At 57.3% G+C, this 13,807-nt stretch overlaps 1 protein-coding gene across 2 annotated transcripts in view; it reads right to left on the bottom strand.

Annotated features, from left to right (window-relative positions):
- The window catches only part of ABHD12 (abhydrolase domain containing 12, lysophospholipase), a 70,107-nt gene continuing 56,300 nt past the window's right edge, over window positions 1–13,807 (bottom strand). The window contains exons 4-13 of one of the 2 annotated variants that reach the window (XM_060031266.1): window positions 13,481–13,600; window positions 10,918–10,948; window positions 10,436–10,481; window positions 8,242–8,371; window positions 7,068–7,105; window positions 6,652–6,731; window positions 5,626–5,708; window positions 3,922–4,000; window positions 2,827–2,954; window positions 1–1,872 (exon numbers count right to left, since the gene is read on the bottom strand). In XM_060031266.1, coding sequence (XP_059887249.1) covers window positions 1,554–1,872; window positions 2,827–2,954; window positions 3,922–4,000; window positions 5,626–5,708; window positions 6,652–6,731; window positions 7,068–7,105; window positions 8,242–8,371; window positions 10,436–10,481; window positions 10,918–10,948; window positions 13,481–13,600 — 1,054 coding nt within the window. In that variant the 3' untranslated portion in view covers window positions 1–1,553. The remainder of the gene's footprint in view (window positions 1,873–2,826; window positions 2,955–3,921; window positions 4,001–5,625; window positions 5,709–6,651; window positions 6,732–7,067; window positions 7,106–8,241; window positions 8,372–10,435; window positions 10,482–10,917; window positions 10,949–13,480; window positions 13,601–13,807) is intronic. The other variant, XM_060031265.2, reaches the window with a different exon arrangement.

Below are 13,807 nucleotides of genomic sequence, written 5' to 3'. Positions count from 1 at the left end.
TTTTAAGAAAAACAAGATGCAGACTTGAGCCCAGGCAGAGCAGGCCGGGTCTAGACGGCCTCGTTGGTCAAGACGAGCTGGGGATGTGGCTCTGAGCTGCAGGGCCTCCAGGAGCCTCAGTGACTGAGAAAAGCACGAAGGGGCTGCCCTGGCCAGGCGGGCACTTAGTGCTTTAGTTACATGAAGACGGTGTCAGGTGGGGATGGGTGTCCCAGCTCTGACGGAAATCCAAGGAGACATGAAGCTGGGGGACGGGCTGGGGCCCTGCAGGCTGTGCTCACACCTGAATTAGATACCAGGAGTGCAGAGCAAACCCGTCCAGTAGAAGATAACTGACAAACTGACCTCAGGAAGGTCTGTTCCGTTTCAAACCTGGTTTAAGAAAGACATGGGTTTTCCAGATACAAGAATCACGTTGGGCAGCTCTAAGGTGCTTCAGAAAGAGGGTGTGACCTGCTTCTGGGCTTCCAGCCAGGGCATAGCTGCTAACAGGCCACAAGGGGGGCAGGTAAACAAGCCCCTCCCCACCCTGGGGAATCTCTGCGCCGCTGAGACTGGAAAGTGCCAGAGCCTGACGATCTAGGGGAGGAAGGCCTGCCATCAGGAGAGACCCGGGTGGGCTGAAGTCCTCCGACCTGGGACAAACCCTGTGCTGCACAGCTCGAAGCCCCCTTATTAAGCCACACACCCTCTCCTGGGAGAGAGCGCACTTAGCGGGGAGGTGAGAAGTGGACAGCTGGCAGGCGCTGGCTGGGAGCGGCGCACGTGCAGGGGAGGCTGGTTTCGCAAAAAGCCAAACAACAGAAGCGCCACCACCAGTGAGTGAACAGGGCAATGCTCGCGGGCCAGAAGAGTCCCTGGACTCCAGCAGCCTAAACCCCACCACCTGTCCATCGACACGGCAACATTCAACGAGCTTGTTAACTATAAGGCTGGAAAGGTCACCTGCGTAGGCCTGGTTTTTAGAAAAATGCCATCTGCTCCGCCTGGAAAAGCCATCTCCACCTCCCCACCGTGAACGTTCCTTTCCCCAGAGATAACGCCCCTCCGTGCTGGGCCTCAGTGTCTGGAAGGAAGCGGGAAAGAAGGGCCCATGATCCTTGGCCAATACCACCTCCCATATGGTCGGGTCCTGAGAGTGGCCTGGGACTGTGGGTAGGGCCTGGGCTGGAGGCGTCACTGAGAAATCAGACAGACCACCACCACGATTTTATTCTTAAATAAATGCTCCGTCTAAGGCCAGGTTAGGTAGACAGGTGGGTGGAAATCGGATGAAGGCAGACCACGGGCACCTCCCCCGCTGGGAGCAGTGGGGCCGCCCAGGGAGGCAGGGACACCAAGGAAGGCAAGCGGGGTGCACAGGGCAGGAGGGGCTGATGGAACCACTAGAGTCCGTTCTGGGAAGGGACAGAAAGAACCCAAGTTTCCCCACATTCTTGAGGGTGGTGCCAGAAAGCTCAACGTGGTCCCAAGACCCCACGCCTCCTGCCCCAGGCTCCTGGTGCCCAGCTCAGGAAGTGTGGGATCAACTAGCCGATGGCCAGAAAGTTCTGTCACTGTCTTCCCAACAAGACCTCAGGTTGAGTGGCAGCAAGAGGGAGAGAGGGCCACATGCCCGCCCCCCACGCTGTCCACAGAAACCTGTGCTCCCAGCCACCCGGGGCGGGCGCCTCAGGTCTGCCAGGGCCTCCTCTGCCTGGCCCGCTGGCATCCGAGTTCTCTCTCCAGGCACATCTCCAGGGTGCCGGGCTGGCCGGAGGAAGGGGGGCACAAGGGCAGACATCTTCATGCTCCTTCAGGTGGCGAGTAACACTCAGTGCTGGCGCCCTGGTTCCGACTTCCCCAGGAATTCCCTGGACCAGAGGAGGAAACCTGTCGGCCAAACCTCTTGAGACCAAACCTGAGACCCCACCTCCTGTGGTCCTCCTACAGCCCACCTGGGGAGGCCGCAAAGGAGCCTGGAGGACCACACTTCCGCTCAGAAAACCCCGTGAGTTAAACAAGCAGGGCGCCAAAGGCAGTGCCCAAGTTAAGTCCTGACACACAGGATCAAGGATGGGGTCACTAACTGCACCCCGATGTTGGAGCCATTCTCTGGTCTACATTTTATGTAATGTATTCCTTTTATGGGGAAAAACCATAGTCCCAGAGCAAACCCATACTCATTACTGTCCCCTCGCAGCAACCCACATCCGGGAGGCAAGAAACTGCAAAGGAACGCCCCTGGAACCTCAAGGGCAAAGTGTAACCACTCGGCACACACCTCACCGAGGGCCGATTCCAGCACCCCGGGCTCAGCAGAGGCCCCCCAGCCGGGACGTGCAGGCTGCCTGCACCCTCCAGCGGGAGGCAGGGAGTGCCTGGTCCATCCAAACCCTTTGCTTTGCCACCAGTGCACCCCTCATCCTCAGGCTCTGCGCCCAAGCTCGAGATGGGTGCCCGGGGTGGCAGCCCACGTCCTGGCCCAGGATTTCAGCCAGCGCAGTGCAGCCAGGGGCACAGCCTCCCTTCCAGAAGCAGCTGGGGCTTTTGAGGAGCTGGCCCAGACCTGCACCCCCTGTGCCCCACGCACAGGAGCAGCAACCTGACGGGCCTGTGGGAAGGGATGGAGGCCTGACCCAAAGCAGCTGTGGTGTCTGCGCTGCACGACCTGCATCACAGGGAGATCACAGCCCTACTGACGGTGGGGACGGCCCAGGAGGGAGGGGTGACACTCTTGACCCCTCACTGTGACTCGGCCCCGAAATGGCTTTTGCAGCTGCGGCCGCACACGCCTGAGCCATCGCCACGCAGGACGGCATCGCAGGTGAGAGGAGAGCGCCTCACCTCAGGATCCGTGGAAGCTCAGGGCTCTTGTAGATGTACTTGTGCCTGTAGCCAAGGTCCGAGTGGAAGGGGATGAATTGAACCTTGAAGTCTCGGAAGCTGCGTGACGGTGCAGCAATGTTGTAGAGCTGGGGGAGGGAGAGGCGGGTCAGCGCCCAGGGCCTGGGGGTGACCTGCCTACTGGCCTCCCCCTGCAACAGAGAGCAGCCCATGGCCACTGTCTCCAAAGAGCAGCCCAAGGCCCCCATGCACAGCACCCTGCAGCCTGCCTCGCCCACAGCAGGGACCCTCGGGGCCACCACTCAAGACGCTCTCCATCCTCACGCCTGTCTTGCAGACCGCCCTTCCTCAGGGGCCTGCAGCACCACAGAGAGCCACCTGCTACGGGATGCGGTGGTGGCCTGAGTGCCAGGAGCAGCCCCGATGGCTCAGTCCCTGGGGCTGGGTGGGCTGTGTGCCTCAAACTTTGCCGTGTGCCTGGGTCAAGGCCTGCCAACAAGGTGGCTCAGGACCTATGCCACCTCAGCCCCCTCCTCACGTGCCCGAACCAGCTGGAGGGAAGGACCTGGCCCTCACACACCTGCCTCAGGCCTGGTCTGATGTGGCCTGGGCGTCGCGCCCTCTAGCAGGCCAGCGCCATGGCCAGACAGTGCTCTCTCCCACCCTACCCCCACCTACAAATTTAATCAGGCTTCCTGGCAGCAAAGGCAAAGCAAATACAGCAAAAGCAGACACAGAGGCAACGTGGCACCCTCTGTCGTCAGTCCCATCCCAGAGGCAAGAGAACAGGTGAGAGTTCTGTACCAATTCCAGCCACTGGGGGAGCCTCGTCATCAAGGGTGCTTTCCCTCCAGCCAGTAACTGGCAAGCCCTCCTGACTGAGTCCCCTGTACGGGGGACCCAGGAGATTTTCATTTGCTTATTTTCACGTTTCCTTCTGGGGCGGCATCAGCTGTCCAGCCCTGCCCCGACCCTGCTGCCAACCTCCTCTGCCCTCTCCCTCACAAGGGGCCCTGCCAGCAGCAGGACCCTCCACACCCGCCTGGCCTAGCCTGGACCGAACATGAGTTTGCCCGACGCCCGCTGGACACCCACCTTTCTGCCAAGCTGGAAGGGCACGACAGGGTCGTCCTCGGCGTGCAGGATGAGCAGGGAGCAGGAGATATGCTTCACGCTGCAGGGAGGGAGAAAGGTGCTGGACCGGCCCCCAGGAGGAGCTGGGGTCTCCTGGGCTCCCAGCCCTGCCCACAGCAGGGACCTGACTTAGAGAGCGCTTCACCGTGGTGTGGAACGCCTCAAACTGGGCATTTTAATAGAGAACTAGCAGTTGATTTCTTAGATGTTTCCAACAATATCTATTCTAGGTGACAGGTGTCAGTCAAATCTAGAGATCAATTCATTCACCAAATCGGGTCCCTGAATATTTCCTGGAAATTAAAAATTATTTTTTTTGCTAGTAGACTATTCTTAAAAAGTTACAAAACAACATTTACAAACGAAGTAATTTAGGTGGGCCAGGAAACTCACTCAGATGAACTTTACTGGACATCTGTTGGCAAAAGAGCCACCCTCTAATTCATCCTTCGTGTAAATGACATTTAAGGTCACTCCTGAGAGTTTCGAGTAAATGAACATTCTCAACAGGTTCACAGGATCCTGTTCTTCAGCAAACCACCTAACAGAAGGACTGGATGGGCCTGGGGTCTCCTAGGCGCCCCTCATTGAGGTCTCATGGGGAGCTGCTGGACGCAGCAGACACCTGTTGTTGGAGATCCCATGCTGATCTGGGGACTTCACGAGGGCAGCCCCGGGGCAAGCCTGTCACCTGGCAGGACCAGGCCTGGGGGCGCACCGCCCCTCAGAGGCCCAACTCTGGCAGTCTGCAACTGCTGCTAGCGGCTCGCGCTAGTGGCTCGCAAGTTCACCCGCCCACCATGTTCCACTCCCAGGGTGGAGGGCTGCTGGTGTGCGAGTCACGCTTTGACGGGTGACATCTTTTCTGGACTTCCACCCACAAAGCTGCTTCGTAGCTTCTCTGACTCTGGAGGCCCCCCTCACATGCTGTCACCTTACCAAATATTTGGGAACAGACCTGCCCACCAAGCTGGGGCTCCTGACTTCCAGTGGGTGAGGGCCGGCCGGCCCACCAGCACTCACACAGGCTCAGCGGGGGGGCAGCCAAAGGTGGCTTTTCTCATCGTTGTCATTTTTAGAGGGAACCCAGTCTACTCAGATAACTCTTCTTTGAAAAATGTAGATTTTTAAATGTTAACTGCATATTCAGATAAGGATTTTTCCTTTTTCTTGAAGAAATTAAACCCCATGAAATTAAGATATCACAAAGATAATGTCAGCAGAATCTGAACATTGTTCAAAGAAACAGTCCTTAAATAGAACATGTAACTGCTGGTTTACCTCAGAGAAATACTTTTAATATTAAACTTCGTAACATCTTTCCATAACCAAACACAAAACCAGTGGCTGAGGCAAAGTCATTTTTTGAATAACAGTTACTATTACTGCTTTAATACCTGTTTAGGAGTTCTGGTTTTGACATAATTTTCAAATAAAACAGCTTTATGGACCAAAAATATGTTGTCTTCCTACTCTTTAATCTAATCCTACAGTCTTTCCACATTCCTGGTTCTCCTTCTCTAACTGACATTCCCTTTACAGAGATGTGTTGCTTAGAAAAGATCCCTATGTATTCAGAATCCTATCCTACTTGGTTAACGTGACTCAAGACACTTATTCTGGGGGTTCTTGGGGTTTTTCTAAATTCTCTTCCATGGTACTCACTTTTCATCATTTGCAAACTGAATTCCACTGCTTGTGATGGGATCAAGGAAGAACCAGTCAAACCCAGGGAAGTATCGATAGATCTGGAGGCAACATGTAGACAACAAGCAGAGGATCAATTAAAACACCCCCCGCAGGGCTGAGGGTCCAGACAGAGGTGCCGTGTGCCCGGGGGTCACTCCTGCTTCTGAGCAGGCTGACCTGTGGGCCCCCTGGAGCTGGGGGGGGGCGCCCCTGCCCTTCCTGACCCCCGCCCTCAGACTCCCTGCTCAAGAGGCCCCCAGACCAGCTGCAGGGGGGCTGCCCGCAAACAGGGCTCCCACACCTCAGACTAGGAGACCAGGCTTCCCACACACAACAGGCTGCCACCCCCAAGGAATGGGGTCCGTGCGACTCGGGAGAAGAGCAACATCAAAGGAGACCCAACAAAGGACTCTTCTGTCTGCAACGGAGCAGCATGAGGTCAGGTGGGGCCAACATGGCTCCCCTGGACACACGGAAGCAGTGGGAGGAGGAAGAGGAAGCAACAGGGTACAGAGGACCCTCCTCTGGGCCCGGCCTGTAAATGGAGGGTCCAAGGCCTCGAATCCGGCCAGTGATGGCCCAACAGCATGTAATCCCCACCAGGGCTTCCCCGGGGTGCCCACCAGCTCCACTCCTGGGGAGGCAGCCAGGACAGCGCCCTCAGCCTGCACTGAGCCCCATGGGCAAGCAATGCCAGGGGGGCAAACCGTGCCAGGGGGCAAGGCCTCCTATGGGTACAGCCACCCTCAGGCAACCTGGCTGTGACCCCATCCTTCTACCTGGCACGAAGTTATAAACATCCTGAGCGGCTCTGTAGTCAGGCCAGTGACCAGAACTAAATGAGAATTAACTTTTAATAAAGTCTGTATTCATTAGACTATTTAAATAATTTTATGATATTTAAATTTATTTATTATATCTATTTACTTAGTCATTTTTATATTTTATAGCAATTATTTTCATTATAAAAATAAGTCCATTTTTAATAAGATCTGTACTTGCCACTGAGAATGGATGGCTCTTAGCTTCTTCGCGGATGTTAGTAAATGGAGATTCCAATATGAGGGCATCTGGAGGTGTCTCTAGATAAACAAACGGGGAACTGGGAGGTGAGCAAGAAACCCCAGTGAGACACAGTCCTCCACTCCCCATTCACGCACCCTCCACAGGACAGCGGAGCCCGGCCCCTGGTGAGGCCCCGCCAGCCGCTGGCGGATCGGGGGAATGGGGGTGGGCCCTCAAGGGTCTGCTCAGGCCCCCACCTCAGTGCCTTGCTCTCATCTCACTGCACGGCACGTCCACCACCACCCACTTCACGAGAAGCCCCAGGGCCTGGAGCACAGCCGGCTCCCCAACGCTCCACCCGCCCATGGGAGCCGGGCCATCCCCACGACATGTGACCCCACACGAGCCCCTACCTCGCTCACAGAGGCGCCGCACCAGGTTTGTGGCCACTCTGGAAAGAAAAAAAAAGTTCAGCTGAATTATGACAAAAATTGTTTCAGATGAGATCCTCCTAATACTCAAAGGTGACCGAGGAAGCCGGGATCTGCGAAGTGACCAGTGGGGTTTTGGGCGGGGGGAGCACAGATGCCCCAGCCGTCAGCCAGCCCCTCCGACAGGGCACCTCCATGTCCCCGAGGCATGCACCTCACCTGGAGCAGCCCCTTCAGGCCACACAGCGGCGCCCCAGTTCACACCCGGTCTGTATGGGTGCCGCCGGGACACGGAGGAGGACAGTAGGGCCCAGGGCCGCCCCGCCAGCAGGGAGAAGGCTGCAGTCTGCCTGCACAGCTCCTGGGGGCGGCAGCACTGGCAGTCTGCCAGGCCTGGGGGCCTCCTGCCTTCCCGGGACCAACCTGGGCGGGTCCCATGCAGACACCCAGGGCAGGATGGCCTGCTCTCCTGTCCAGGGTTCAGTCCCCCTGCGAGGGCAGGGCAGGAAGCCCTGTCCCGGGCACTGCCCAGCCTGCGGCCCCAACCCGCCTGCAGCCACCGCGTCCAAAGGAAAGGCAGCAGAAAAACAGCAGGTGCTGGTCTTGGGCTCCTTTAGAAACACTGGCCCCTACGCCCGTGGAAGCGATGCAGGCGGCTCACGTGGAACATCGAAGTGCTTCCTGTCTTGGCAGATGGAGGAAGGGAACCACCACTGCTGCCTCCCCAAGTTCTCCGGTGACGACGCCAAGCATGGGCTAAGGGGCCCACTGTTTGCAAAGAGAATCAAGGCCCCGGCTCCTGGGCTTGCTGGGCAGCACATATGTCCTCAGCCAGGCCAAGGGAAGCCCGAGTGCCCTGTCCCGCTCTGCTCGGACCCACCTCCTCAGGGCACAGTCCCGCTGAGGCGCGTCTGCATCCTCCCTGCGGAGGAGACGGCACCTCCACGACTGCTGTTGTGCCTCCCGTCACTTCCTGGGTTGAGGAGCTGAAGTATCTCAAGCCCCTCGTGGTCTCTGTGGTGCTTCATCCCCTGCCCCCATCACAGCACTAATGGTGCTACAGGGTCCAGAGGACACCGGGGCCCCTAGGAGAGCCTGGGCTGGACAGTCGCCTGTGAAGACCTGCTCTTGCAAAGGCCATGCGGGGAATTCTTACCCGGTGCCGAGGGAATGGCCCCAAATATACACAGGGTTGTCTCCACTTCGCGCTTTGATCCAGTCAAAAACATGGAGTGCGTCGTACGTCATGCCCCGCTCCGACGGCGTTCCCACTGAGTCACCCCAACCTGGGGAAGCAGCAGCAAGAGGAGGACGTCACACGCAGCCCAGGGGACCTCGAGGGGCAAGCCCGCCCCCTCCCGCTTCTCAGCAGGAGGCCCAGAACGTCTGGGGCCTCAAGGTCTCGGCCAAGCCAGCTCTTCTTCTCCCACCTCCTCAGCTGTCACAACCTCTGAACCCAAACGGCCATCCACCCGCCCTCATTTGAGTCTCGATGAGCAGATGGGGTGGTCAGACACGCAGACCCCTGCCGGCCCCAACATCTGGGGCTTGGCACCAGGATGAGGCACCGACAGGCTCAGCCAGTGAGAGTCCAGTCCACCCTGGGGCCCCTGAGCCCAGCCCTGACTCCATGGCCCAGCTGTGGCCCAGCTGTGGACAGGCGTGGAGAGGCCCCCAGACAGGCAGATTCCAGGCTCAGGGCAACTCTGACCCAGAAAGGAAGGGGCTTTTAGCATCCTGTTTGCTTAACAGAGGAAAGCCAACTGTCTCGGCCCCTAAACCTTGACCTCCCAAGGGACCTTCCCTCCAGATTCTCAGAAAAGTCAAGTTGTGACTGTCATTTCCAGCAGCTCAGCAGTGAGTCATCATCAAATGATCTGAAAGCACCACAAGGCTCAGAAAGAGCAAGTCCTGCTACACAAGCAAAACCCAGAGGCAGGGGCACCACAGGCCACCTCCCCGGGGCATCCCAGACCCAGATTAGGGAAGGAGCCAATGTCAGGGACAAGGCCAGTGTGAGGGCTTGGGGCACTGGTGGGGGCAGGGACAAAGAGACAGGGAGAGACACAGAGAGACAGAGACAGGGACAAACTCTCGTACGGCTTAGAAAGGCAGAGACTCAATGGGAAATGAAAAGAGGAAGTGATAGATGGGATCTTATTTCTGTTGCAAGAACCAGGAGGCGAACAAGGAAGAGGCCACCCCTCTCACTACCCTGAGGTTCCAGCAGCAGGAGCAGGAGGAAAGGATGGGCCTCATTTCAGAGTTCCTCCAACCCAACACCCTCCTCCTGATGGAACACTCTTCCACAAAAGAACCATCCCTCACCCTATGGTCGGCAGAATAATGGCCCCCAAAGATGTTCATGTCCAACCCCGAAACCTGTGCCTCTGGTACCTTACACGGCAAGGGGAATGAAGGGTGCAGAAGGAAAGAGGCTGCGAATCAGGAGACCCTGGGATGGGAGATTATCCTGATCAGCGTGAGCCCCAAGTAATCACAGCGTCTTTATGATCAGAAGAGAGACAGAAGTCAGAGCCAGAGTGATGCAGACTCAGGCCACAGGCAAGGAGTGAGGGTGGCCTGGAGAAGCTGGAAGAGGCCAGGAACCTGACTCTCCTCTGGAGCTTCCAGCCGTGCCCACACCTTGACTTATCCCAGTGGCTAAAGATTTTGAACTCCTGACCTCCAGAACTTCAAGATAATAAGTCTGTGCTGTTTCGAGACATTTACGTTTGTGGTAACCTGTTGCAGCAGCAAGAGGAAACTCTTCCAAAGTTCACATCCAGGTGATGTCAACCGGCTCCTGAGTCTGCGGATGTGGACCCCACCCCCTTACCCCCAATCAGGGTGAGCTGGACAAGAGGCCTTTAGCCCTTTGACCTCTCCCGCCAAGGACTGTCCAAGGCACACACTTGCCACACAGCTGCTCCCTGACAACACAAAGCATTTTCCTCACGCATCAAACTGTGGGAGGCTAGAAAGAAGAAATACTGAGGGGCGAGAAGATGAGTCTCTCTCTTCCCTGTCTCCATAACATCAACAAAACCAGATGTGCTGAGCATGAAACGTGTCCAGCTATGGGGAAAGTCTGAGTCCAATAAAGAGAAGACAGTACTTTCTACTTATAAAATGTGGCTGACAGAGGGTGTGTGCTGGGGTTCCAGGCACCCTACAGGGGCGGATGCACGCAGGACACACCTCCGAAGACCCTGACCCTCCACCACCTCCACGTGCTCACAATTGCCACAGGTCACGGCAGAGCTGCCAGCCGCACAGGAGCCTCTCAGAGCAACACCTGCATATCCCACACCGACCTGGAGGAAGCGGGGCAAGTACGGAGCCCTCACCTCTGTAGTCAAAGGTAACCACATGGTAGCCAAGGGAACTCAGCACCTGGAAGTGAAAAACAAACACCTGGGCAACATGGCTCTGACTAAACCCACTAAACCCAAGCAATTCCAAGTGACTTTACGTAATTTGCCAATTTCTGGCATATGATCTACAAAGTCCATTCATCCCGATCTTGGAAACTATCCCCAGAGGCAGCAAAATGGGAAGCATTCCATGGGGAGACGTCCATAACAGGCAGTGTTAAAAAGTCAACAATGAGTATTAACTCAAAATTATTAGGGGGACCCCCTTCTGTTCACGCGTCCTGGAAAGAACAGCCAGAAGCAGGAGGCAAGCAACGCTCCATCTGTCACAGACCATGTGGGTCACACCCCATGGGCACTGCTCCATCCAGCTGTCCACCGTGTGGCCCCTTCTGTCTATCATAAGCTAAGGGCACCGCTCTGTCCATCATAAACTGTGTGCCGTCCTCACCTACCTTGTAAAGCTCCACCCGGTGGTCGCCTCCTCTAGATCATCAGGGAAAGGAAACAAGCATGGCTGTTAGTGCATCTTCTCAGAAAGGGGGCCCAGGATCAACACGGTAGCATCTGGGCCCTTAGTGCCTGGTCCCCAAATCTACACGGGAGGGTGATGGACAGGTCACCTCCTCCTCAGGGCACCTACATGGCTCCCAGCTTGCCTCCACAGTATGGTGCCAAACGAGGGACAGTCTGAGCATTTGGGGGATATTTCTTAACTATTACCTCACCTTTGGTTTGAGTAGGCCATACAAGCCTTCAGTGCAAACCCCAGAAGACACAAAGGGCCCCTCAGCTCCCCAGTGTCCAGGACCACCCATGAACACCACGGGGACAGGCCACAGGCACCTCCTGCCCCAGCCTTTTCACCTACAGAGCCACAGCCAACTCTCAGAACTCTCCTCCTCGGCCATTCACGCTCTCCCCTTGTGGTCACTTTGGTTCTTTCCCACCTGCTGCTAACTGAGGTTCTGCTGCTGCGGCCACTCCCTAACGTCCTTCCACACACGTGTGTCCGAGGGGGGATGCTGGGTCGAAGGTGCCATCGTGACCTGACAGCCACTGTGAGCCTCCTGGCCCCTCACCAGCAGGCTCCAGCTTCAGTGGCGCGGCCGCAGGCGCCACTGCTGACACCACCTCACGCCCGCACCTCTCTCCAAGGACTGTCCACCTCCTTCTCCCTTTCTGCCCAGATGCTGGCTGGCTGTTACTGTGCACAGACACCCAAGCGGGGATAGAGCTGCCTCGGGAGAGGGAAACACATCAGCAGGCGGGCTCACCCTCACCAGACTTCTCAGCTCTCTCCCTTCTTTATGAGGAGCATTTGGCCAATTTCCGGGGTGTGTGTTCACGGAGCGAGCGTCCTCAGGGGAGGCGAGAACACAACGAAGGAGAAAGCCAATATAACCCAGAAACAAACATTCAAAGGACTTCGCTTCAAGACCAAAAAGAAATACTGCAGCGTCTTCAGTTATCTTTGCAACCATTTGTCGTGGCTCTTTTCTAAACGTTCCCAATACCCTACCTTGAGCAAGAAGGGGGATTTAGAGCGTGATGGGGCTGGGGGCATCCTGGGGGTCCGAGTCTCAGGGAACCACGGCTGCTGCTGTCCTGCCCGGCCGGGTGGCCGCCAAGATCTGCAGCCTGAGTAGTCCTTGGGGATGGGGGGTGGGGGGTGGCAGCAAACCTTCAAAGTCACAAGATTCCTTCCATCCTGAAGTTACAGATAGACTTTGTCTTCTTTACCATGTGATTGGCACTGCTCACAAAGAACTCCAAACTTCCCTCAGTTATAGAAAGAGGCTACAGGAGCTGTTTGTATTCACTTGCTCTTTGAAAAGCGGAAGAGAAACCCGCTGTAGCTTGTCCCAGACGAAGGGAAAGCAGACTGCCAAGTGCGTGCTGAGTCAGTAGCTCAGCGCTCCGCTCTCCCGGCTCAGAGCGTCCTTGTGGGGCCCACTTCCTGGACATCCTGCTACATCCTCTGTGTAGCCCCTCTGCCCAGACGCCCGCTGTGGCCTGCTTTGTCCTCCTCGCCGGTTCTGCCTGTGAAATGACTGACCCCAGCCCGGCCCCGCGGTGCCCGGCCTCCTGCTGCTTCTTGCTGGCTCTCTCTCACGAGACCCAAGGAACAGGGACCCTCCCAGGGGTTTCAGGCAATGCTTGTTCAGAAAACGCCCCTCTTCCTCTCACCCCACCAGCTCTCCTGCAGACTCTTCTCAACAAGGCTGACCATGTGGGCTCGAAGGAGCCCTCTTTGAACAACGGCTCCAGTCCCCGCTTATCTGAAAGACATCCATTAAACCTACTCTCGAACAGCACCTGGGCGAGGGCTTTATCTGCACAGACGCAGATGCTTCCTTGATGGCCCAGTGGGATGCGCTGGCACTGCCGCTCAGGGCTGCGAGTACCCTGGCCTGAGAGCGTGGCATGGCAGCCCCCGAGGACAAGCTTGTCCCTGCATGCTCAGCTGGGTCTCTTCATGGGACTCCCCCACCTTCAACGTCACCCTCGCCCCCCCCCCCCCGGAAGCATGCCTCCCCCTCCAGCAGGGCACATCTGCCAGCGAGAAAGTGTCCTCAGACCAGACAGCAGATGCTGGGTGAGCAGGGGCGACTTCCTGGGCACACAGTGGCTCTGCAGGGTCTCAACAAACCTCGGCTGAGGGACCACGCCTCCTGCCCACTGAGAAGCCTTGTTCCCTAACCCAGAAAGAAGGACACCCCTCCGGCTGAGGCTCTGGGCCGCTCTGACAGACGCAGCAACCTCCATCCCACCCCAGGCACGAGCTTCAGACCAGGGATTTCTGGACACAGCTGCCCACATCTGCTCAGCCGGTGGCTTCCAAGCAAGCAGGCCCGGTCCACCTTGCACACAGCCCTGCTCTGCTCTGGGCCTGTGGGAACACGACTTCATGCAAGCTTCTCCCAAACCCCAGACAAACCCTGCCTCTTCCTGTGTTCTCAGGACGCCCATGTCCCAGGTGCACCCACGCTCTCACTGCGATGGGCCCCACCTCACCTGGTGCCCGCGTTCCCGTGCAGGTACAGGATGATCGGGTGGCTAGAAGCCAAGGCATCCTCATACCACATCTGGTCCTTCCCTTGGGCATTCTTCCACCAGACAGCGGGGACAGTGTGCCTGGAAGCAGAAGCAGAGGGGAGCGGCAGGTGACGCGCCTGCAGACGGGATGCCCACGGCTCAAGTCACAACTGAGCGGACAGCAGGAGGCCGGGTGGGCTGACTCCAAGCTGTGAGGGCAGCTTCTGGCAGCTGAGGCAGGTCGTTTCCTGACTCGCGGATGGGCCCTCTCTGGACCCCAGAAGCTTGCCCCGGCAGCAGTTACCA

Source organism: Delphinus delphis, chromosome 15, assembly GCF_949987515.2.
Source record: "Delphinus delphis chromosome 15, mDelDel1.2, whole genome shotgun sequence".
Taxonomy (NCBI): Eukaryota; Metazoa; Chordata; class Mammalia; order Artiodactyla; family Delphinidae; genus Delphinus; species Delphinus delphis.
This window is presented reverse-complemented; position numbering and strand designations above follow the sequence as displayed.